The sequence below is a fragment of the Festucalex cinctus genome, chromosome 12 (genome assembly GCF_051991245.1).
Source record: "Festucalex cinctus isolate MCC-2025b chromosome 12, RoL_Fcin_1.0, whole genome shotgun sequence".
Taxonomy (NCBI): Eukaryota; Metazoa; Chordata; class Actinopteri; order Syngnathiformes; family Syngnathidae; genus Festucalex; species Festucalex cinctus.
The window spans coordinates 2,637,701-2,664,919 of record NC_135422.1 but is presented as its reverse complement, the minus strand read 5'-3'; the positions used below and the strand labels follow the sequence as shown (position 1 = coordinate 2,664,919).

The 27,219-nt window shown below is 37.9% G+C and overlaps 1 protein-coding gene across 5 annotated transcripts in view; it reads left to right on the top strand.

The window, feature by feature from the left end:
- The first annotated feature begins 7,827 nt into the window (after positions 1 to 7,827).
- ralgapa2 (Ral GTPase activating protein catalytic subunit alpha 2) overlaps positions 7,828 to 27,219 on the top strand; it is a 96,451-nt gene continuing 77,059 nt past the window's right edge. For 3 of the 5 annotated variants that reach the window (XM_077538489.1, XM_077538490.1, XM_077538485.1), the window contains exons 1-4: positions 7,829 to 8,092; positions 18,689 to 18,799; positions 19,052 to 19,101; positions 26,696 to 26,753. In XM_077538489.1, the coding sequence (XP_077394615.1) occupies positions 7,987 to 8,092; positions 18,689 to 18,799; positions 19,052 to 19,101; positions 26,696 to 26,753 (325 nt within the window). In that variant the 5' untranslated portion in view covers positions 7,829 to 7,986. Of the gene's footprint in view, positions 8,093 to 18,688; positions 18,800 to 19,051; positions 19,102 to 26,695; positions 26,754 to 27,219 lie in introns of all 5 variants that reach the window. The other 2 variants (XM_077538488.1, XM_077538487.1) reach the window with 1 other exon arrangement.

Here is a 27,219-nt window from a genome sequence, read left to right as displayed (position 1 = left end):
TTTCTTTTTTACAACATTGTGATCTCTTTTTTTTGTATCGCCAACCCCCCACAATATCGTGATAACTATCGTATCGTGGTGTTTGGATATCGTTACATCCCGACCTTTCACAAGATGGAATTTGGCAGTCACAGTCATGTAGGTGTCTGCAGAGTCGTACTGCCCCCTATTGGCAGTTTTAGTCATTGCTGGATTTAATTTAATAAACATGGTTGGTTGTCAAAATACATTTAGCATGTTTTTGGTGAGACTCAAGCATGTGAAATCGGTTATTAATTGTATCGCTCATATTATCCAAAATTCAAATTCCGTTTCTACGGTTTATGGTCACCCTGCTCGTGTTTGCCGTCATTCACACGATTGTATGGCGGCATCACACAAACTCACGGAGCTGTCACGCATGACGGTGATTCTAATTTTATTTGAATATGGAGCTAGAGTCTTTTCTAGTTTTTTATTTTTTTTTTTTTTTTACTTGTGTTGAGGTTTCCTTTTCCAGTAGTTAGTCTGTCCTCCCATGACCCTCAAGCAATAGCAGCGACCCGTCTCTCTTGAACCTTAATTGAATGGAACCCAAAATGAACATCATTGCTAACCTGTATCTTACTATTTACAGTTTTTCAAAAGTCAAAATCATTGACATGAGAGCATATAAAAAAAATTAAAAAAAAAAAACCAAGAAAGATAGTGGCGGCTTTTGCTCTTGTTTGCGCGTGTCAAAAATAGATATTTACGAGATGAGACAAAAGTTTTGTTTTGGCCCTCAGCGTCAAACGCGCCGATAAAGTTGAAATCAAGTCTGCCAAAGCATATCGTAGATGTGTGTCACTTGTGTGTTGACGCCTCACACCTCGCTGACACTTTATCAGCTCCCGAAAGGTGTCTCACGGACATTTCGCCCCGATCGACCCGGCGGACAAAAGAGATGGCCTCTGTGTTTTAACAGCGCACAAGTGTCCGCCTAATTAGGTGCTCATGGGAAACCGAGCATTGATTTTCTGTCCGCGCCCCCCACCAGAAAGAAACAAGGCTGTTTGTCTTTTTCTAATGATGCACAGCGTGCCATGTGATAACGATGATAAAAAAAAAAAAAAAAAAAGGGCCAGAGGTGTAACATAAGTAAACCTGAATGCACTATACCCGTGGGAACCCATACGTAATGACGCCATTTAATTCTATTGGCTTTTCAGGAAATATATAGCCTATAGGCTGTTGCCGAGGTGGAAGTAAACAAAGTTAGTCGTCGTGTTGACTGAGAAAAACATTTTCCAGAGAGGCAAAGGCGTGAAATCCCTCTTGTGCTTGTTATTTCACAGTCCTGGGGCTTCAGTTTGGGCCATAAATAACATACAAGACAACAAATACAAACATGTCAATGCACACAGTTTATACAGGAGGAGAGTGGATTTTGCCAGAGAACTTATTAATGACCTCATGTTGTCAGGAAATATAAATCCCGCATGGAATGCATTGTGTGTAGTATTAGCATTGCGTTTCAGCCGCAGCATTTTTCTCGAATATAAACTAGCCAAAGATGGCATCTCCTTCCCATAAATTGTGCGTGAGGTGGGAAAGTTGGATTTGCTGGGCGGGCGGGAGAATAAATAATGGTTTCAGTATCATGTTGGCCAGTGTGGCAGCCACCTGCTGATCCGGGCGCACAGGTAGAGCCAGCGGGGTGACGCGCGGCCATTCAATTCCGCCGGCAAACTAATCAGTGAAAAGGATGAACTCCAAGCTTATCGGAGGGGGTGGGGGAGGGGCGGGGGGTCACGGATGTAGGTGGAGGAGGCGGCAGTGGGAGAGCAGGGATGTTTTTATTTATTTCTTTTCCGCACACTAGGGCGAGACTGGCCCTCGAATGGGAGAATGCGCAAATCTCAATGCGCGAGGTTGGGAGAGCGCCAACCTCGAGGAGGTGAAGGGAAGCTCGCCGCGTGCCGCCCACGCAGGAACTGAACTTGTGACAGTCGGATGGTAGCACCCTCGGCTTAACTATGATATCATGATTGCTTGCTTTCACAGCAAAATCGCAGGTTTTAATTCAACGCCTATAGAGTTGAATTTAACACTTTAAAAGGGGTGTCAAACTCATATTAGCTCAGGGGCCGCATAGAGGAAAATATATTACCAAATGGGCAAAAAAATAACGGTCTATAACTTAGAAACGATTGCCGTCAATTATCCGCAGATTTTCGCTATTTGTGTGCCAGCGCTAAATTACGGAGCTCAACTGTCATCATATTGTTCTGAAAAATAACACAAATGCAAATATATAGTTACGGATGTCTTAAATCTACCTGCTTGGCATATATATATATTGTTCCCAGAATGCATTGCATGACGCAGTTAATGCGACGCAGTCTGGAAGCCATTTAACTCTGAGAATGTTAAATTAAATTACTTAAATTACACTTTGTTCTTAAAAAAACTCATTTGCTCCCAATAACATATAAATACGTTTTTTTTAATGTTCTAAGTGTCCCAAAGACGTAGTTATACGTTTTTTGTTTTTTTGTTTTTTTTTATGCTAGAGCATACAAAAGGCTTTGATGCAGCCTCTCAACTGCAAAGAACGGTTGCAGAAATGGTAGTTATTACACAAACGGCCAGCAGGTGGCAGCAGAGCAAAGGAGATCAACCAGGGCCATCTAGAAAAAAAGCCAAATTACTTACAATTTTAAATAGATTTGTGAAAACTGATGAAACTTAGCTCTCTTCTACTGCTAATTGCTGCAAAACGGAAACATCTTTCTTTTGATAGGTTCCATGCTTTTATAGCAATAGAACACAATATTGTGTGGGCCTTGCAAAATCAGTCAAAATCCATTAAAACAGCCTGGAGCGAACGGGGACTGCTTCTGTGAAAATGGCGGCGAGTGAATGAGTTACGGAAATCAACTCCCAAAAATGTAACCCTGAAATGTTAGCACTCCATTTTTTATTTTTTTTCTTGCTGTGTATCTGACATCTGAAACATTTGCGATGGAAAGATGCGCGTTGTAATCCACAACGATGTTACAGTGTTGTCACGTCTCGTGCTGAGACGAGGAGGTTCAGTTATTAGAATTGCGTGACGATTTGAATCCATACTGCCAGAACGTGCTCAAGTATTACATTGTGTCTTTGCATTGTGTCTGAAGCATTCCCCGACAAGCGTTTCATTCATTTCACAGATAAACGTGCAGCCTTTGAAACGCAAGGCCGCCGAACGAGCGAGCGAGTCTGCAGTTTGGCTTTAAATTCGAGAATGTCTCCGTGCTGAATTGGAGGCATTATTTCAGCCCCTTAACTGATCACCGCTGGAAACCAGTCGGTATCAGCTTTTAAAGGCAACGCGGCTGTAATTCAGGAGGCGATTTCACATCTTAACAGAATCCAATTTAAAAAAACAAAACAAAACACGCAAGCGTTTCAATTAAACGTCCCCTGGCTTGTCGCTACGGCGTCGCATCGCGAGTGAAATTGGGATCAGATTAGGGGGAGAACCTGAAGAACTATTTTTCAGCTTAATATGGATCACACATTGCAAATGGAAACCCCTGTCATGCATACGGCAGAAGAAAAATCGCCTTTCTTTGCCAAAATGCGTCGTTTCATTCGGCGGCCCTTATTAATTTCACAGCAGATTACCTGCGAGATACAAAATGCTGTCAGCGAAGAGTTTTAATTAAGTAGAGCGTATTTTGCAAGTGAGTACCTTATGTGAAACAGTTGCCTTATAATGCTCGTGTTTTAATTACTTCAGAGTGCCCCCTCATTAACCTCTATGGAAATGTGCACCCAATCCACCGTCTGCATCATGAACACCAGACTTAGCAAATGATATACTTTATCCATACACGACGTGATATACATTTAATACGCACCTCTTTAAGTAGTCATTTAACTAAACCATTTGAAATAGCATTATTGTTATTTAGGCGTGTTTAAGTTCTGACAGAATGTTGTGCTATGAACGTTGTCTTTGATTGCTAAGGGCACAAAGACGACCCCTGGTGGTAGCTCATATATACATATATATATATATATATATATATATATATATATATATAATAGGCACGTTGTTGTTTTTGTTTTATTATGTTGTGAATTTGAAAATGACACAATATTATTTAAAATATTTCAGTAGAATTAAAATAATTTCCACTAAGTATTGTTTTATTTTTCCAAACGCTTCACTTGACATTTGAGTAATGAAGCTAATTTGCTTCTTCTTTTTTTTTGTAATTTTCTCAAAAAATTGTGAACTTCAATTGTCATGATCAAAAGTGTGTGAGCGTGTAACTGGGTGTGCACGTGTGTGTGTATGTTTTTAACATAAAACCAAAATGTGGAATCATTTGACAAGAAAAATATTACAGTGTGTCACATCAAGTTTATTTATTTTCCTATTAATTTATAGTGTTTTAGGTGTCTAAGCAGACCCAAATCCATACACGGTACCACAATTCTAACTTTTTATTATTATTATTTTGTATTTTTTTTAACTCTGGGATTTTTCTTATAAACCCTACATTTTCCATTCGACAATTTTTGTTCATAATTGAGAGGAATTTAGAATTAAAAAGATTTCTTCTTTTTCTTTTTTTTTTCTTTGTTTTTTTTAATCATACTATGTGGATGGGGAAAATAGGTCGGCTGTCCACACCAACACTGCTTTAATGTGGTTTAACTGGATACATTAGCTTTTAATGGCACTTAATTGTGGAAAAGGGAAATCCATAACCACATAAGGAGAAAAGTCAAGTATTTCCAAGCTCTTTGTAGGAACAATTTAGAGGCGACAAGTGCTTTTCAAACCTTGGATTATCGGCAGCCTGGCCGTTGAGAAGAGCAATCTGTTATTTGTGAGGCTGCAGTGCCACCTTTTGGTCACGAGGGTCTTTCATTTAAAACGCCACCGAATCATTCCTATCCATTTTCGACACCGCCGTCCTGTTCAGAATCCGGGGGAACAAAGCATATTCTGTATTTATTTATTTTTTAGTAAATGTGCCTTGAGAACATCTACTAGACTGAATGAATCCCAGTAGGTCCGTGTAACACAATGTATCATTCTCATAAATCATGAGACCTCACATCACATTTGCACCGTTGTTGTTGAAAGATTATCGATGGTCCATGTTATCTCAGATAATAAGCAATAAGCTGCACTTGAACAACAGGACAGGTTTGCCAAGACTGAGCGATGATTACGGCGGTGATTACTCCTTCGTCAGAATGGCCCACTTCAGATAATGAGTGTCATACCAAACTGCAGGCCAAAGGCGGATTTCACTCTTTTTTTTTCTTTTTTTTTTACTTCTTAGCTTCAGCTCTATCATCGCCTCTTCCATTTTCTTTCAGCAATCTTGACAAAGCGACACAATCACTTCAACAGTATATTGTCACTGATCAATATTTTCCAGCGCTCACTTGAATAAATAACTTGTTTCTTTGTCACACAGTCATAATTTTCAACAACATGAGACTTCACCTCCACTTTTCACTATTGCCTTGACCGAAAATATTGTATTGTTTCTTTGGATTATATAACCTCTTGTGCACTGCAGTCGTTTACTTTAATTCCGCCCTTTTATTGTAACGTACTTTGGCGCCCTCTTTCGGTGACTCTAGTGATGTCTTCATAATAAGTCATCAATAAAAATCGTTCTCTTACTATACTTGCCTGGAAAATTAAAATGTATCAAAATGTTGGATTTTTTTCTCTCTCTCCTTCTTGTGAAGAAAGGTGTGCCTCAGGGCACACTATTGGGATATCTGTAGTTGTGACTGTCTGTAAAAAAACAAAACAAAACAAAACGTGACAATATTTTTATTGCGGTTATATTAACTGTATGCTGATGAAGCAGTCTTGTGTTGCTAATTCCCTTTATTTGATACACACCCCAAATTCCTGCAGTCAACCTTCGATGTAGTCCAATATTGTGCAATGCATTAAAAGTGTAAATATAATAAAGAAGTCATTTGCAGCCACTCAAGGGAGTGAAATTGAAAGAATCCATTCATTTAAGTTTTGGGATGTGGTCATCTGTCATTTCAAATGCATATTGAAAATCATGTGATCAAAATAACTCAAAATGTTTGCTCTCATTCACATAAATGAATGATCAGTACCATGAAAAATTGATACAATTTATCACTGTTTCCTGCATTTCTTTACTGGTTGTGGTAATAGAAATGCACTAATTAATATCCATCCACGTATATGGACATATTTTTACACTGGTTAACTTTTATATACAAAGCTGCTTCCCTGAGATCTGTACTATAATGATGACTGTATTGGAGCATTTTTTTTTTTCTTGCCTAGGTCTCTTATAAAAATTTAATTTTTTTTGTGGTTGAATAAAGAATGAGATTTTTGCATTGGGTTGAATAAACGCTAAAAATTGACCATGTTTTTAGTAGTAAAAAATAATACCATGTGAAGAATTGTTCAATATGTGGTTGACTGGACTCTTCACCATCTCTGAGCAAAACTTTAGTTAGATGCACCTCTACTGTACGTGTATACAGTTTTGTGCTGTACGATACGCTATACTCACAAAAGGAGTTGAATATTGGGCTTTTAAGCAAAATATTAGGATGAACCTAAAATGTGCTTTATGACAATACTTACTGGTGAACTTGCTTTAACGCCCTCTAAACGTTTTTATTTTATTTTTTTATTTTTTTTGTGCACGTTGTGTCCAGTAGCAGTAATTTTTCCACCAACAGAGTTGAATGGCGAAATTGACAACAGGTGTTGGATCCAAAAATGAACGGACCGAGATATTTTCACATTTAGTCAGAATACAGCCAGTCACATATTTACACTAAGCTTGGTGTTAGTGTAATTTACAGTGTCATGAACAGGGTGCAAAAGATGCGCATTTCAAACAATCGATCAATCAATCATACTTTATTTATATAGCACCTTTCATACATTCAAATGCAACTCAAAGTGCTGAACAATTAAAACATCCATAATACAATAAAAAATTGGATCAAACACCTGTTGTCAATTTGGCCGTTCAACTCTTTGCTAGACAACAGCAAGCTGAGCAAAAAATGACTGAACTGTTGGACATGCGCAGTTACATGTTTTAAAGAAGATCAAATTATCAAATTACATTCACGTGTAAAATTTATAGTGCATTTTCGGTTCATCCTGTAAATCCAACCCTCAACGTTTCTAATGAACTGTACGTTTTGCTTTTTTTTTTTTCAAATTATAAATACTATGTGTTGTTTAAATATTCTGTATAAAAATTTAATTTACAAAAAAATGTATCCCCCTACAACTTAATTAAACACTTGAAATTTTTACGTCAATGCGTGAACATTGACGTATCTTACGTCTAAAAATGCGTCACTTTCGGGAAAATTTGCTCTTGATCAATTTGATCCAGTGACTTACTATTTCAAAACACCAGGAGGCGCTTTGGAGCCATGACTGGTCAACCGCTATTATGATTTTTTTTTAATTATGATTTTTTTTTTCTAACCCCCCTTGTATTTTGGCGACTCGCAAAATATAAATTTATGTGTATGGACTGACTGTACCTTCAGAGCTACTTTGCGTGGTTTAATTAGTAGGCAACTTACTGCGTCATAGGTCGATTAATTGTGTGAATGGTGTCGGATAACAATGTTTATACAATAGCATATAGAATAAAAATTGCATGGGTAACCGAAAGATTAAAGTTGAAATTAAAATTGTCCACACGTTGACTGAAATGTAAGGTTTTTAAATCAGTGGGCGTAGTTGTAGTCAGACCACGCCTCGTTGTCAGACGCGCTTCCGTGTTTACACTCCAGCCAGAAAAAAAAAAAAGAAAAAAAAAGAAGGGGTGGGGGGAAAGTAACACTGGCGGCTGTTGGGCGAATGTTTACCGAGCAGGCATCGAGTGGTGGTGAGGGAAGTGACAGTCACACTGGAGCTTCGGTGTATGGTAACAACACAGGTGATCGGCTTCCACGGTCGCAATTCACAGCGGAATGTTCACTCGAAGGGGCCATGGAGACGTCAAGAAATCTACACAGAAAGTTTTGGACCCAAAGAAGGATGTCCTGACGCGGCTGAAGCACCTGCGCTCACTGCTGGGTGAGTGAAATCGATGACACCGTGCTTTTTTTTTTTTTTTTTGATGCTGCATCGCCGATCGAGGCTAAGCTAGTCGCGCTAGCTAACTGGCACCGCCAGCCGGACTGTCTTCATCCAGGCAAGCGGGCAGGTTGTCACCGTGCTCACTTGACTAAGCCGGCTGACAGGTTCCGCTCATGTCCAGAATTGTTCGACTCGCATTCTGGCATTTTTATTTTATTTTTTTTGTCTCGCCGTTCTCGTGTCCGTGCATTGACGCTTGACGTTAACAATAATCCATTGTGATGCAACGTGGGTGCTAGCTTCCCTGTTTTGCTAACGAGGCTGACAATGCTAACTGACGGTGCCTCGTTAGTGCATCAGTCTCCGAGTTACCTGCCACAACCATTGTTTTCAGTCAGTCCCTTTGTCTTTACTGGTGACGTTCATATATGTCAATTTTCTACCAATTGCACAAATAAAAGGCCATTCGGGCTTAAAGCTGAAGTGAGAATACTAATAGCTCATCTTTATTGCCTGGAGCAACTGACATCACACAGCATTTGAAAAATAATTCTACTGTGCACATTTATGTTCATTATAAACTGTCACTTAAGGGCATCATTACAAAAGTGGTCGACATATTTTTTCCCCCAAACAATTATAACAGTGACCCTACCTTTTACTGATCCATCCAAGGTACATATTTTACATTAGGAACAAAAAAACAAAACACTACCAAAGATCAAGTGTCTTCTGGTGGAAGAGCATTTCATCGGTTTTACTGTCACTATACATCCCTAGCGTAGCTAAATAAACTTTCTTTGTTGACACAGTGTATTGTATGACCTTGTAAAGTCCAATCAACATTTCATCTAACCAGGAAGTTAATTCGAAACATATTAGTGGTGCAAGTGCAGCAGTTAATAGATAAATCAACTACTTGATTGACAAATTAATCAATAAAATTAATTATAGATCAATAAAATGCAATACAAATGCAAAAAAAAAAAAAAAATCCAGTGGAAATAATTACATCCATGCTCCTCTAACGGTGTCAAAGAAGTAGTCTTGCTGCAGTAACATGAACCCGAATTCATTGGTCATACAATGTTAGTCTGCGATTGGCTGACAAACCAGTTCAGGGTGTACCCCGCCTACTGCCCGAAGCCTGCTGGGATAGGTTCCAGCATCCCCGCGACCCTTGTGAGGAATAAGCGGTTAAAAAAATACAATGTTGGTGTATCGTCCTGAGAAGTGTGTCATCTCATCATGTTACTTTTGAATATTTGTTGTTGCTGACACTCTTGTGCTCGACGCTTTCACCCATTTATCAATAACCGATTGAAAATTGATGGAAATGTGTTTACATTGCAAGTCCATTGGTGATTTTCAACAAGGTTAGGAGCCAAAAAAACAAATAAAAGTCTTGAGCTCTGCATGTAAAGATACATACTTAGTACAGATTGCATTTCAGTGAATAGTGAAGCTATACACCTACGCATGAAGACTGCTAACATGGTGGACTCGATAACACTTGCCCTTAACACAGAGACAAAAGTGGGTCAGTGTGTACTTGGGGACATGGTGAAGATGGAGACCGTTGACTAAAGGGAATTATGGGCAGCATAAATGCAATTAATATCAGAGCTAGGGGCGCTTTGTTCCATGAATCTTATTAAAAGTACGACGGAGGCAATTTTTACTACAGTTTGTATTTTTGATATACAGGGGGCCCGCAATTAAAAGTTATTAAGGGAGCCTTTTTAGGAGAAAAAAAAGAAAAAAGAATCTCTTTATTAAGCCAAGTTAAGGAACATCATAACATGTGGAATGCATTATAACTAAGACTCTAATCAACCAACTCGCTGTCATATAACAAGGAAAATATACAATTCCTGTCGTATTTGTTGTGGTGCTCATGTATTGGGGACAGACTTGTATTATTATAAATGCATTTTTCGCATGAAATTACCGTAATCAATGTATCTGTCAATTGTCAAGGGAATTTGGAGAAACAACTACAAAGGTATTTGCCCCTGTAGCAACAGACTTTAATGGCCTTTGCAGTTAAATATTAAATGTCCCTGTGTGACTGATAGCATCTATGAAATGACGCAATTACAGTAAATCACCAACTATATATATATATATATATATATATATATATATATATATATATATATATATATATATATATATATATATATATATATATATATATATATATATATATATATATATATATATAAAATTTCTGGGCAAAAAAAAAAAGAGTTGACATGAGTATGTGAATTTTGGTGAGGATTCGTCACATTTTTGTGTCAGTAAGTCACTTTTAACTTTTGTACACTTGTGTTGCGTTCAAAAGTTTACACACCCCAAAGGCATGTAAACTTTCAAGCACAAAACATTGACTGGCAACCGATTCCGGGCCTATCCCGCCTCTCGTCCAAACGCAGCTGGGAAAGGTGACTTTGGATGAGACCGACAATAAATAAAAGCAAACTATTGACATACAAACAAGCTGAACTGATGTGCATTGGCTGTTTTCATATTTTAAAGTACAACATTATGTTTGTTTGTCTTTCTTCCTTGCATGCGGCTCTCCTTGGTTGATTTGTAAGCACTCAGGTGGGAGGAGTTTCAATGCTCCTCACTCATCCAAACTGTTGTGAACCGTTCTCAAAACAATTTTGAACGTATTTCTTGTGGATAATATGCACTTAGGCTCGGTTTAATCCCTTGCAAAGTGCATTGTTGAAAGTTTCACAGTGACCAGCCTGTGAGCGAGCATCTTTTATCTATTAGGCTTGTTCCGACTCTGACCCATTTACAAACACTTTTACTGACATGCTGTTGTATTGATTTCAAATACGCTATTGTGCCCTCATGCAATCTCATGATGTCCAGTACCCATGTAATGCGCAAAAATTCTGGAACAGTTGTTTCCTGTGCCATTACACTGCACCTGTCCTGAGTTCAATGTCAAGTGCATTGCAACACAAAGTGGAGGTCAAAACAAGACTCCGTCTGACTGCATGTTTTTCTTTTCCCGTGCGTGCAGTTAAAGATAAAGCGAGTCTGTTTGTCCAGCGGTTGAGCGGTGCAGCTCGCATGTTGCCGCCACCCGCCCCAGTCCCACCCAACCATCAGTGAGTCCACCGTGTTTTTAGCAAAGGATTTCCTCCCAGTGCTGCTGGTTCCTGTGTGGACATGAAGCACCGATGAGTGATGCTGTAAATGTGCAGTATGAGGAATATTGATCATGTTGTTTCATTTTTGCTGTCGCGGACTGTGTGGGCTCGCTGACTGGAAAATATGTAATGCCAGAAAGGTTTTTAACTAGAGATGGACTCATATGTTTTTTGTTTTTTCAAGGCTGATACCCATTATTAGTAGGCAAGGACAAGTCAAATCCAATTAGGGCTGGGCGATGTGGCCCAAAAAATAAAATTTCAATTATTTTGTTTTCTGTCATGAAGGACGATTACGATTGTAATCAGTTTTAATCTAATAAACCCAACAAATGTTCATTTAAAGGTCTCATTTGTTCAAAAATAATTCCTTTGCAAAATCTAAAGAAAAAAATAATTTATACTAAATCATTTATAATAATGTATCTAAATCAGTTTTAACATAAACTTAAAGGGATACTTGACTTATTTAGCCCATTCTAGCAATAAAAAGTTAATATTTTGTCTATAATTAATTTGAAAGTTTCATTATATTTCACGTACAATTAATACCTTTAAAAACATATTGCTGTCGACTGAAAATGACATCACAAGGAGTTCAGGTAACCAATCACAGCTCACCTGTTTTCTAGGTTTGGTCATGTGACATTCACAAGCTCAGCTGTGATTGGTCTATAAATGATATTTGGAGCTGATATTCATTTTCAGTACAATGGGGGAAAATATAAATGTAAATATTGTTTTTCCAAAACTTCAAAACAACTGAAATGTCATGGTCACCGCTTTGTTGCAATAAATTCTCTTTCCCATCATCCTGGTATTTTTCAGCTTGGTCATCACTGATATCCTTTTGCGGTGTTCTTTTTTCCAGTATAAAAATGAAAACATCTTTTTAAAGTCACACTTACCTATTTATTTAATGGCAATGGGCTAGAGCTATTTTCAGAGTGGCTCCATATTGTTTTTTTCTGCTCACAGAGCAGAACTGTGAGACCGGGTGCGAAAGCGGCTGCATGTTAATTTGCTGGTCATGCCTGGCTGGATTTGGCTGAGGTTGTTAATTACAGGAGGCCTGCAAAGCTCCCACTGCTCGTCTCACTGCTAGTAACCAAGAATCAGAGGGGCTGCGCAAGTGGATATTCCTCAGACTCGTTGTTGCTCTAAGCCACTCGCATGCCGAGCTGTTGACATCTCATCACTGTGTTGACTAGAGCTGCTCGATAGGAAAAATAATAATCACGATTATTTCATTAAAAAAAAAAAAATAGAAACACTATAGTTCTGCAAGTTCCTTTTAGATGAAACAAAATGCATTAGTTATTTTAACATTTAAAAAAGGTACAAATGTATAAATTTAAACTTTACTTATTTAGCCATTTTTGGCAGTTCAACATTAATAGTTTGCCTATAAGAAATGTGATATTTTCAATATTTTTCATGTACTATTAGTAGCTTTAAAAACACATTTTGCAACTTGATGTCGACTGAAAATGACATCACAAGGGCTCAGGTAACCAATCACAGCTCAGCTTGTGAATGTCACATGACCAAGCCTAGAAAACTGTTGAGCTGTGATTGGTTACCTGAGCCCTTGTGATGTCATTTTCAGTCCAAAGCAAGATGTGTTTTTAAAGGTATTAATTGTACGTGAAAAATAATCCATCCATCCATTTTCTTGACTGCTAATTCCTCACAAGGGTCGCGGGGGGTGCTGGAGCCTATCTCAGCTGGCTTTGGGCAGTAGGTGGCGGACACTCTGGACTGGTTGCCAGCCAATCGCAGGGCACACAGAGACGAACAACCATCCACACTCACAAGCACACCTAGGGACAATTCGGAGCGCTCAATTAACCTGCCATGCATGTCTTTGGAATGTGGGAGGAGACCGGAGTACCCGGAGAAGACCCACGCAGGCACGGGGAGAGCATGCAAAGTCCACCCAGGAAGGGCGGAGCCTGGACTCGAACCCGAGTCCTCAGAACTGGGAGGCGGACATGCAAACCAGTCATTCACTGTGCCGCCCGTGGAAAAATAATGAAAGTATCAAATTAATTATAGACAAAATATTAACTTTTTATTGCTATAATGGGCTAAATAAAGGCAGTATCCCTTTAAGTTTCTTCTTCATTGCAGTTTAGCACTATGACCAAAAAGCACATCCTACGACAGTAGTTTTGTGGTTCTGCATGTAGTTTTGACATCTTGGTTGAAGTTGGTTTATTGTTTGGATATTCACTTGACAAAAACTAATTAAATATTCAATAAGTTGCATAAAATATGTCAAACTACAATGATCCTCTGGACAATTACACCACATTTCTGTCTCTGTTTATGGCAGCAATCCACCGACGTCGAGTCTCCTTATGGGAGGTAGAAAAAGAAAAAAAAAACAAAAAAAAAAAAAAAAACAGGACGCTATTGAGCAGAAGAATGACATAAATGGACACAGCAGTGTTTGCTGTACGCTGTGCATAGGTGCCTTGTCCCCATCCCATGATTTTGGTTTCCGCAATTTACCTGTGCTGGAAGGAAGTGCTTTCACATTTTCCAGAATGCAGAAGTTAGTTGTGCATATACTTTATTAAACCAAAATATCAGGACCTACTTTCAGTGCATTGCAGAGCAGTTCTCTGCCAAACACAACCACATTTTATTTTGTATTGATGTAACAATGTCAATATTGTAGCCTCAAACCAAAATGAACAATATTTTGTTTGTATTTTGTTATTTTGTTTGTATATGACATTTTTAAATCAATCAATCAATCAATCAACTTTATTTATATAGCACCTTTCATACATTTAAAATGCAACTCAAAGTGCTGGACATCCATAATACAATAAAATAAAAGAAAGAAAAAGCCCCCCCATCCCCATGATCGTACCCACAGACACACCCAAAACCCAACAAACACATGAAAACCACAACATGGCGGGGCACAGAAGTACCCTGTAAGGAAAGGCACCCAGGAGGAGTTGATCCACAGTGAGATGGCTGAAGACCAGCCATCCCTCTCACTGTGGAGGCCCCCCCATGAGGAAACACTGGAGCTAAAAATTTAATAACTACCAAAAAAAAAGATTTAAACACTAAAAGAAAACAGTTAAACACGATAGAAAAAATAAATAAATAAAAAACAAAGCTACAAGACAATATAGATTAAAATAGTTAAATAAATAAAAGGGGATTAAAAAAAAAATGACAGAAACCTAACCTGTAACAAGGAATAGACCAATTCTCTGTGGTAGAAGGTGGCTGTTTGTTTTACATAGCACATCAAAAACCAGTTTGTCTAGTTTCAGTGAGTTTCCCAATGTCGCCCTCCAACCCTCCATTGGTTGTGGTTGCCTGTGTTATTTATGGCATAAACAAAAAACAATTACAACTCAGGTCACATGACTAGTATTACTATATTGTCTTCTAGCTGGATTCTTCTTTTCAGTCTTGTGGTGTAGGGGACAATCTTACAAAAGTCTGTCGTGTCCACTTTATTTTGGTTTGTGTTTTATGTGCAAATTGAAGCTGACCGGTACAACGAGCATTTTGCCAATGTGAGATGTTGGTATGTTTCAGTAGTTCATGACTCCATGCACTGCATTGCAGTGTTTTCTCAAAATTATAACTTTCTTTCTTTTTTTTTTCTTTTTTTTTGCCAAAAGGGAACAATTTTAATAGCAAACCAGTGAAAAACCATCGTTTTTTTTTTTAGTTTTGTTTTTCTTTCAGCTAGTCGACCAACTGAACCACTCCAGAATGTATGAACTCAGACTGGGATAAGGTCAGACTTGGCCAGTTCCTGCGAGTTCTTCCCGGGTATCACGCTGTGCCTTAAGAAGACTCAAAGGGCCCAATCTGTTACGCAGCTCGAAGGGCTGCAAGTCGAGAAGCGTTCAAGCTGTTTGGCAGAGTTGTATTGCAATGAAGTGATAGCGTATGCGACACAAACAATGTTCAGAATTGTCTGCGTCACTGATTTATTTCATGCCGTTTTCTGCCAAGTAGATTTGTGATGAATTGGAGTTAAATAAGAATAATATCAGAAATTTTTTCTAGTATAACTCATTCACTTCCAACCATTTTCACAGAAGCAATTCCCTTCGCTCCCGGCTGTTTTCCTGTATTTGGACTGATTTTGCAAGGCCCACAGAATATTGTGTTCTATTGCTATAAAAACATGAAACCTACCAAAAGAAAGATTAAAGTCTCTTATTTCATCAGGAACAAAAAGTATATTTCTATCTGTTTCCGTTTTGCAACAATTGGCATTAGAATATAGCTAAGTTTCATCATTATTCACAAATGTATTTAGAATTTTGAGTAAATTTGCCTTTTTTTCAACACGTCTCTTATACTCTGTTTATGTAATAACTACCATTTATTCAATCGTTCTTTGCAGTTGAGAGGCTACATAAAAGCCTCCTGTATGCTCTAGCATAAAAAAAACAAAACATAAAACGTATATATATGTCTTTGGGAGACTTAAAACAGTTAAAATAGGACGTATTTTTACGTGTTTGGGAGCAAATGAGTTAATAAGAATAACACATGGCAGATGCTAGTACCGTTATTCCACCTTGCAATTGAATCCCTCCCATCAGTGTTGGGCTATTGGTGCTAAGTGATTAGCTCGCTCAAGGAACCTCTCTGATTTGATTCTTTAAAACAGTCCTCGGTGTCTGATTTTGACATTAATTGCCACGGAAGGATTCCTTTGCTCTCCACCCTCATCTCCATTTTGGCATCAGTGTGAAGCACCTGCACTGTCAGCAAGCACGAGGCTAATGCTAATGAGGGTTTTTTATATCCGGGGCTCTTTGCTTGTGGTTTAGGCATGACATGGCATATCAATAATGCAGGTGGTATAAATGTGTCACACTGTCAGCTTCTCAGATTTCTCATTATGATTCAAACATGAAAGGCATGTATTAAAAAAAAAAAAAATGTCGATTGGGTTTGCTAAGTGAGCTGTAACGGTAACGTGGATAGAGTCGCTTGATGACTGTAAATAGATCATTGGCTGCTTCAGCACACTACAGGAGATGACCTTCGCCCTCTCTGCAAACAAGCCCAGTGTGCACACTGCAAGCGTTTGTCTGGCATAGCCAGTTCAAAGGCAGCTCACGGGAAACCAACACAAAGATGAACTGATTATTCATCAGAAGATTAGCATAATACCTTTTTGCCTACCAGATGGCTTCATTTTGTGAAATTATTCACCAAAGTCACGGTTTTATAGTGAGCAGCAGTTTAATCTTTTTGCCACAGTGAGACTTTCTGTGGTTAGCAGGATATTTGTGAGGATTTCACATTTATTGAGTTCAAGAGGTTGGAAAATAATGTCATAACCTTTGCACTGCTACTGGCGTGGGAGGTTTGTTTTTGAGTTTATGTGAGAGTTGCAGCTAATAGAAAATACTTGTGGAGCAGACCAGGACATTCTACGGTCCATTGGCCCGTCACATTCTCTGACTGGGGTTGGGTGCTTTTATTTCTGAAATTTGGGCGTTTACTTTGCATTTGAAATGATCTCTTCCACGTTGCCCATGTGTCATGAGAAGGTTTTTGTAGGTTTGTGTTTGAGTAAGACTCAGACAACATTTCCCGAGCTGAGAGTTGACAAAACGGCCCTTGAAAAACTTTAGGTGTGGTCAGTTTTTCAAAATCTATGTTATTGATTACCGGCATATATTTTTTTTATATTATTGCCAAATTTTTTCACTCAGTTTGCCTGATCCCTTGTGATGTTTCTCTTGTCTGTTTCAGTGTTTAGCAAGCATTCCAATGATTATGATTTGGAAAAATAGGAAAAGGGACTCTCTAATTGTGCAAACATTGTCACTTATTTTATATTTCTGGTTGCTAAACTTAAAAATAATGTCTGTAAAAATTCCCAGTTCCCACCCAAAAAGACATAGTTGTGATTTTAGGCTCGTTTTCTGGTGGTTTTTAGCATATTTTGTCGAAACGTGTGTGAGCTTGAAGATCTCATCATGAGAAAGGCGTGAGCGGAAGAAAAAAAAAAGTTGGCATTTTTTAAGTAAACTCCAACTACTTGTACGTTTAGTCAACAAAAATATACAGCTCAGCTCAACAATAATAATAACAATTTGAGACTTGAATTCTCCGTGGAGAAAAAAAAAAAACATGTAAAAATGAAGAAGGGAATCTCTCTTCATCCAGCCAGCCAGAACCAAAAACTGGATTGTCTTTTGTGCGTCCACAGCCTTTTAAAAGTACCATCTCCATCGCCTTACTACTATTACTGCTTTATTGCTTTATTGTTTGTTTTTGGCTAACTTTTAAAATGCAGCTCCTATGACTTCATGAGTTTGTGAAGAGGACCGAAACCTTCCATCTTGCACGTCTATGAAATTATTACATTTTTAATAGTTAGGTTTTATGTGTTTTCTATGTATGTTTTTGCATCATCACTATCAGTCATGCTTTCGGTCCATACCTGTTGAATTGTGGTTCACTCATACATCAGTTGTTGACATATGACGGCTGTTTACCCACTGGGAGTTGTCAGAATTCCCACATCATTGTTTCCCCGTGAGATTCTTCTTGCTTTGTGCTGAGGATAGCGTGACGGTCTTTTTCCTTCGTGTGTCCTGCTTCAGTGACGGTTTTGGGGGCTTTAAGCAGTGAATCTGAAGCGTCTGCAGTGCTTGACACATGACGTTGCATACGAATTAGGCCCCTCACTTCCTGAACCGAATACGATTCTTACTTTTAACCCTCAATGCCTCTGCTTCCATGACATCACTTTTTGTCTTGGCAGTTGAGTTTGGTTTATTGCATTGTGTGAAACAATACGTTCTGATCCAGCTGTAGTTTCCATTTTGTGTAGGTGGGATGATGATGTGGTTCTATACTTGTACTGGTGTCTGACTGGTGGTCATAATCGCCATTCAGGAAATGCTCAAAAAAAACTTTATGGCCCAATATGAAACAGTTTTCCCTTATTACACTTGAGGCATTTACCGATATGTTGAATGTGTCTAATTGTCACTAAAAATAAAATGTTGCACAAACCTTCATACTTAATGAAGCCATGCTAATTGATCTTCTTCCATCATCCACATTCAGTATCGCATCTGTCACGTCAGTAATTTATTTCATCTCAGTTTTTAGCCTCTTTTATTTTTTAGCCATGCATAATTTCATTGCAGTAATACCCATGAGGCATCAGGGTTTTTTTTTGGTTTTTTTCTTAGTCAGTTTGCTGTTTCTGTTATTGTGTCAACATGATTCACCAGCGATAATCAATTAGTTGGAACACAAGTATTATCGTATACAAACCCCATATCAATCGCCTGGTTTGCGGTTGTGAGTCGCCGACTGTATTGATTTATTTTTTTGCGATTGTCGCCCATGTTCTATTCTACAATGCATTTCGTATTTGCTTTCTCTTTTCCAGATATCATTGACAAGAGTGAACTGAAGCTGTTCTTCGAGAGCAATGGTTCACAGATTTATTTTATCTTCTATGAAAATTTCATCACACTGGAAAGCAACTTAAAACAAAAAGGTGGGTTCAATCTTTTTTCACGTTTCTCAATTTCACACTCGCGACTTGACCTCCTTCATGTACCGCAGAAGTGCAATGAATTATTTCCCTGTTATTTGTCACAAAATTAGCACATTTTCCCCTCATCTCCCACCATATAGCATTGTTGATATAGTTACACTTCCAGATTTTCACTGCTAATAGGAATTTCCCCAACAATAACCACACTATCGTATGTTGAATCTGAAACACCTTACTTGATTTTTTTCTCAGGGATCAAGTCTCAAAGGGAGGAGCTGGACTCCATCCTCTTTATTTTTGAAGTAAGTTGCTGTTTTCTATTATGGTACTTCAATATTGGTGTTAGTGTTGCATCTCGTTTCACCTGAAACGGTTGAAGCAAATCGACCGGAGGCTTTAGAGAGGAGCGGAGACTCAGCTCAATCATTTTCCAGCTTAACTGCGTGTGATGGCCCTTTCCCCTATTTTACTTAGCAGTCTCACGTTGCACGTGCAGGTTAAAGTCCTCCGCCTTCTTTTTTTCCCATCTGCAAAGGCAGCTCCAGTGTCCAATACTAATACTTAGCTCTCTAGTTACATTTGCTCAAGGCAGGGCTAATAAGGGTGGCAGAATATCAAATTGGAGGACTGAAACATTATTATTGTCACAGTATGTACGTTGTATTGCGCTCTCGTTTTGAGGAATGCTCTTAGCTTTTCATCCAGAGTGAAGGTGGAAGTCAACCTTGAACATTTCTTGACAATTATACGTTATATGTGACCTCACTAGTCTAAACTTGACATTCTGATTGATATTACATTCGCGGAATATGAGTTAAGCAGCAAAATCTGGCCGTTTTTATCCATCACAGTGGCAAAATGGCCGCCCCCTGGATTTTGCTGTGCAACTCCTATTCACACAATATTTGTTGTATGCTGAGAGGAAGGATCCCAAACGCAGACACAGATATGATTTTATCTATTTATTCACATTGAGAGGCAGAACCTAAGAGAGCTGTACACAGGAACAGCTGAGCAATAATCCGGCAAAACGCACACAATTCTCAGATCCTTAAATAGTCAATCAATCTCATTGGTTGTGGCTCGACATGTGAGTACTAGTACTGACATGGAATTCTCTGATTGGCTGTTGACTCCGTAATTACAGATACTGACATCAACAAACATCATATAGACATCATATAGTCCAGACATCATATAGCCTAAAACTAGTTGAAACTGGATGCTGTACATGAATACCAAAACAGACACTTAACGAGTTGTGAAGTCTACTCAAACTTAACCCAGGCGTGACTCCAGACATGAGACAAGACCCAAACACTCCTGCATGACTCGAGTCATGACAATATTAAACAGAAAAAACATGTGATGATTCTTTTCTTTTTCTGTTCTACTTAAATTGAATGTGGAAAACAGCTTTGTTCTGATTTGGTAGTATGTTAGTCGGCTCATGGTTGGCTAAGCTTTCATAACGTTTTCTACCGTGCTGCAATGTGACAAATTGTGGGATGAATGAAACACTTTTCCCCGCAAAAAAATGATTAGTAATAGATAGGGGTGTGAATTGCCTCGTACCTGACGATTCGATTCGTATCACGATTCACAGGTCACGATTCGATTCGATACCGATTAATCCCGATACGAATTTATAAGTCGATTGTTGCGATTTTTTTTCATTCAAATTTAGAAAATACTAATCAGTAAGCTTGTAGAGTGTAAGATTTATATGAAAATGTATTATTTATTTATCTGAAATTTCAGTCTTATAGAGGTTGTAATCTGTTTCATGTTTAAACAGCATTAAAATAAAATATTAAGGCTTAATGTTCCATTCATATAACATTCTTCCATGCTTAAGGTGTGAATCCTAAAAAAAAATAAAAAAAATCGATTTTGCGATGTAGTATCGCGATATATCGCCGAATCGATTTTTTTTTAACACCCCTAGTAATAGAGTATGGTGTTCATCTATTTCAATTCGGACAACAAATGCATTAGTTTGACATATTTGAATGACATTTCTCGACTTTTAGAAAAGCTTGTCAAGTAACTGAACTTCACAAATTGTCCTTCAATGTTCTTACTCCTACAAAAAGATAATCTCCCCAACTGTGCGCACGCACACAAGTTGACCTCTAACTACAGCGTTGATTCTTGCCTGCTGCATATGTATGCCGTTTTTTTTTTTTTTTTTTCCCCCAAAAAGAACCAATATTGAATGCAGCTTAACCCTCACTTGTCCCCTTTTAGCACGCGTGTGTGGTGACGTGCTTCTACTCGTACTCAGAAGATGAGCATTGAATGGTTTTTACAGGACAAACACTGTATAGCATTATTTTGTCCTAAGATCTGCTAAGTTGACTACAGATTTTAGGGGGAGCACCTCATAAGAGTGGCAGGGAAATGTACGGAAGTCTTCAGGCGAAGAAGACTCATGAGCTTACTTTTGACTCCATTTTCCATATGTTTCTATGAAAAATGTGTATTATATCTTGAGTTTTAACATTTTAAAACAAATTTTATGTTTTGACTTTTTGAAGCACACCACTTCTGAGGAATATCAATATTGATTTAATTAGATTTAATATTTAAGTAATTTTAATTATTTATTTTTACTTTTGTAATGTTACACATATACATTTTCATTTTATAAAATGAAACGGTTGACTAACATATTGTAACTGACTAACGTGTTACAAGACACAAATTTGTTCACAGAAAATTGTCTCTGTTAAGAAGACATTTGTATTTGTTTAAAAACAAAAAAAATACACTAAATTACTCACTGTGAAGAAGACACCAGTTTTAATATTGTGTTTCAGTGATGGAACAAAAAGAAACTATTCTCTCATTGAAAAAAAAACAGTTCATGTCTTGAGTAGTTTGATCGTAGATTGTCGTGGATTTATTACCTGACCAATATATCGATAGTCGCGGTATCGTCATATCATGAGATAATCATTATCGTGAGCCTTATATCACATAGCGTATCGTATCATGAGGTACCCAGATGTTCCCAACCCCTTAATGCCAAACGGGGGAGACGAAATGAACTACTTTTTATTTTCACTTTCTCGTTTTATCTCCGCATTCGAGTACATACAACCTGCTGCTGAATGAAGACTGATTGGCATTAATTTCCTTTTTGTTTAATAATTTTTAGGGTTAAAAAAAAAAAAGTTTTGTTGGGCATCAGTTATTCACATATTAGTTTTTATTTTTGGGGGGTGGGTGGTGGGGGGTGACCCCAGTTTGGGATGGACAGCAATATATACGACATGCAGTCATGTCAACTCTTCATTCTACACTCGGAGTTTCAAAGGGAAGATGGCAGGGGAAATTCAGAGTGCTGAGTCAAATGTGGATGGGTCATGGTAAGGTTGTATCCTGTAGAGAAAATCAAGGGAAATGAGTATGCACCAACTTCCCTGAGCTGTTTTTTTGGTATGTGCAAGTTTCTTGCGCACACAGTGGCACAGGGATCGAGCTGCTTTTAGGCAGTCCGCAGATAAGGTCATGTACAGGCATATGGGAGTGTAAACATACTGGAGTCTCTCAAGCCCGAAGACCAGAGTTGTCTGAGGTTCAGGCTTGTCTTGTGACTGCAAAAACAGCTGAGTGGGAAAGAGTAGTACAGTAGTTCATTCAGATTCTGCAATTTACAGATAGTTCTATCTAATAATCGTTTTGGCTCGATCTCGGCTGGTATTGGAAGATGGTCGTGCTGTATCGTATAACTCCCGGCGCCACAGACCACAATGACATTGCCCCACATTGATTTTGTTTCTACATGCTGTGTGTCTGTTTTTGTTTTTCCCTTAAACTTTGACTGTGCGGTTGTGCTTGTGCCACTGCTACAGTGACGTAGTACATTTCAACGGGGACGGCGTTCACGTGCACGTGTCCACACGTCTTTGTTGGTGGCGGTTTCTTCCTTTTTATTGAATGATCACAAAGCCAGGGTTTTTTTCTGCACATAAAATTGTGGGTAACCATCTCTGGCTCTAAAATATATGTCAGCATGATGTATTTATGTTTTTTTTATTATTATTATTTATTTATTTATTTATTTTTACTATTTGACCATCATTACAGTAACTTTGGTGTCATTTTTAACAGCAAATGCAGTGTTAGGCCACAGTGACAGGGTTGCACGGTGTCAAAAACAGTTGGAAGTTGCTCCTAAAACCTAAAAAAAAAAAAAAAACGAGCCTCAAATAGTTTTCTTTACTAACAGAAATCAAAATTTTCCTGCTTTTCAAATAGGTCAATATTGTTTTAGTTTTCAGCAAGCATGTCTGATTTTTTGATTTCAGAAATTTTTAATCAATATTAGTAAAATTACTGTAAATTAATAGTTTTAATTGCATAAGCTATAACATCATTTTTTACAGCATCACTTTTTTCATCATATTTTCAGGTGTTCGCCAGCCAGCAGTTGTGTTTGTTTGTTTTTTTTAATGAAGGTTTGAAATGGATAATTTACAGAGAAAAGCGGCATAATTTCTTTCCATCACTGCCTCATGTGGAACCAAGCACAGAGTGCAACATTAATTAAACGTTGCATTACCTAATGACCAGTATTTAATGAATTGTCAATTTAATTGTTCAGTCATCAATTGATCGATTGTATTTTTGACTCTTTAAACTGAATCTGAGTGCGCCTTTAATGGCATTTAGACTCCCTTCTGTTTTATTTTCTTCCTCAGTGCCTTAATGATCGCATTGTTTATAGAGGCCATTATGATGATGATACACATAACATTGTGTTGATTTGGTCTGTTGCACAAGTGGAACCACAACTCAGCGTAACAGTGTCCCGACCTGTAGGCACGGGTTTTGATTGTGAGCTGCTGCTGCCATCTACTGGTTAGAAATAAGAATACACTCGACTAGTGTTTTTTTTTACCAATTGGCGTGCTTTAAACTGGTGTTTTTTGCTTTGCTGTTCGATGAGATGTGCTTTTCCAAACGTTGTATTGTATTATCAGTTCTTTTGATATGATGATCTCAAAGTCAAAGGAGTGTTCGTGAGCGGTAGTTCTGTGAGTCCCTGTTTGTCAAAAAAGCCCCGATGGACCACCTCGGGGAGAAGTAGCGTATTCTGCACCATGTTCAGGTCCCGCAGCTCGAAACCTAAGCGCGGATCATGTAAATGTGCTAAGGCTGTCGAAGCAGCACAGTAATGCTCCCATCTTTATGCTGGCGTTTGGCTGCAGATTATATTAACTCCGCCAACCTTCAGTACGGACGAGTCTTGCTTTTCGCCTCGAATCAGCCATTAAATTCCTCATTGTTAGGACCACCAGTCCGGCTCCACGGGGAGTCTTTCGGAGCGAGCGTCTCCATCTCGCTCCCGCTCTCCCTTCCCGGTGCTTTGTAAGCGAGAGAAAGGGGGCGTTATTGTGTCTGCAAGTGTGCGCGCACATCCACGTTGGGGAAGGCTTAAACCATGCTACCCTGCTGTGTTACAGCCTAGGATAATATGCCCGCCATCCCAAGGAGACAGACTGAGTGAGGCCAACACAGATCCTGTGCAGAGTTGCTCTAATCCCATACAGGATCAATAGGAAGGGAGCAGCGATACGTCTTTCAGCATCTCTGCTGTCACTGATCATGAAAAGGGATTTTAGTACAGAGGACAAGAAGGATGGCAAAAGCAAGTTATTGATGAACTAAGTCAGTCAAAACATTAATATCGCATATTTCTTTTTGCACCATATCATCCACTTATTCACACTTTTAAAAAAAATAAATAAATTAGTCAGAAAATATTTGCTATTCACTATCAGTCCACTGTAATCATTTAGAAATACTAAAGTATACTTTTTAAGAAAAAAAACTGCCGTGTTTTTGATGAACAAGTGGGCCTATTCTGAAAAACGAGTTGAGAGACTTCCGATTTTCATTTTGTAATTGACTAGGGCTGGGTATCGATTCAGATTTCCAAAATCGATTCGATTCGGTTTAGAAGGGCCCGATTCAATTCGTTATTTGAAGGAAAAAAACAGTCCCGACGTCGATGCGAACTTCCTGTTAGCATTTGCTAACTTCCTGTTAGCGCTAGGCTAGCGATGTTCCAGCGTCTTTTGAATTTTAAATGATCTCTTGGCTACGACGTCACAATCAGTGGTAACATTAACCGCATGTTAACATCGAAATAATAAAGACAGAATCAGTGTTCAAACATTTGATTCACATACTAATCAAATGCACTAATCGAGAGATGTCAGTCTGACAAAAACGATTTTTTTGTGATATTGTAGTATTTAAATTGACATGTTTTCATCAAAGCGCAATATTAAAAGCAGCACCCCCCTCTTGTGGCTAGTTTATTAGTGCAGTTTAATTTGAATTAGGTATGTTTTGGCCACCTATGTTTAAGACCCTCGCTAATTGGCAGAGGAAGGGGAAGGTAACACGTTTGAGTTCCTCCACAAATTGACTCGATTCAACAGTTATGTTGAGGTTTTTTTGTTTGTTTTTTACATTCCCTTCTTGATCAACTGGGCCTCCTCAGTTCATGCATTTTGAAGTATACCAGATGATGTTTTTTGTTTGAAGATGTTTTCTCGAGTATTTAAAATCATTTTAGCGTTTTCACCCAAATGCAGACTTCAACTCATTTGCGGCCTGTAAAGCTCTTTCTTCTTTTTTTCCACCAATTGTGGCAGACCAGCATTTTTATTATGGTAGACTTGACCTCTTAATTAAAAAGCGTGATTTGATCGTCTCTTGGCACACGAATTGCTCACGTTCAATGATAATTATCTGTGTAAGCAGTAGTGCGTTTGTGTGTGAGCATTTCCTCCATCTCCCATCAATTTTTTCATCTCTCTAAATAGGAGGCAGTTAACCTATACTGCTGTGTTTAAGAGTAATGATAGGCCGCTGAAAGGTTAGGGCACGCTAATTGAGTTGCAAGGCAGTTGGGGGTTGAGGTAATGACATTTCTGTGTAGGTTTTTTTTGTAGAGGTAAAGGGCTGAGATCCCTAAGTGTATATTTGCCAAATGGTACTGCACGAATTAGGGATGGACCGATTATCGGCCTTTTTACACATCTAAAAGTCGATAAAGCTGGAATCTCACCGAGCAGTGAATGCTTGCAAACGTAGCAAATTTTTGCGTTTTCGTCAGGATTGTACTTGTTGCCAAGACATTTCAAACATATTCAGACAATTTTTCACTGTCTGCGAAGATCTTTTAGAACCCTGACAAAAACCCAAAATTAGATATTTAATTTTGCATAAATTTGTCACTGCTAACACTGGGAAGTCCCAACACTATTGATAAATTTAAAAATAAATAAATAAAATAAAATAATAATAATAATAATAATAATAATAATAATAAATTAATTTAGGAATTATGTTGAAATTTTGCAAAACTTTATTTATAGTAGAAAAGTATTTATTTATTTAATTAATTATTTATTCACTGCAAACACTGGGAAGTCCCAACACTTATTAATTTACATTAAAAAAAATAATTAAAAAAACAAATTTAGAAATTATGTTGAAATTTTGGAAAACTTTATTTATGGTAGAAAATATGTATGTATTTATTTATTTTTAATTTAACAAAGCTGTTTATTCTTTATATGTTTAAAATTAAAAAAAAAAAAATTATGCTATTATTTTCTCTTTTACTGCAAATGAATATCAGCTTGAAATATCGGTTATTGGCCTCCTTGACAACTAATAATCGGTATCAGCATCGGCTCTGAAAATATCGGTCTATCACTTAGCACAAATTAATCACTGTTATTAGATTAGATAAAAGATTGACAAAGGCAATCTGTACTAGTATGGAGTGTTTCATAAAACACCAAAAATGTTGTTTGAGAGGCATTTGTTTGGCTTTATGATTAACTTTGCATAATTTGTATTCAACAGAAAATTCTGCAACTTCTGCCGGAGAAAATCTACAACAGGTGGCAGTTTCACAGTCTAGGTATGTGTGCCACTCACTTTTTTTTTTTTTTTTTTTTTTTTCACAAATGAAATGTCTAACATTTTCTCTCACTGGTAAGTATATTACACTGATATTTATACCTCATTTTTCATCTCTATTCATCCATAACATTTGAGATATCTTTGTTTTGCACAACAAAGAGAAATTAATTAGTCTTAGCATTGAATAGGAATGAGAAGTACTAATTAGGGCTTCATTTGAAATGCAAATAAGTCATTGAATTATGCTGGCGTGATTTCAGACCCACATGGAATGGAAAGCCCTTGCAAGATGGGATAACCCCAATTAGAACATTTTATTGTTGGGCATCAGCAGCGCAACAGTCGCGGCTCTTCAACCTCCATTTCTCATTTTGGAAAGTCAAGACTTACATAACATCACATCTGCTATTTATTGTTCTCGTCCTAAAACCACATCAAACGTTTTCATTAATTCATCCCTCAAG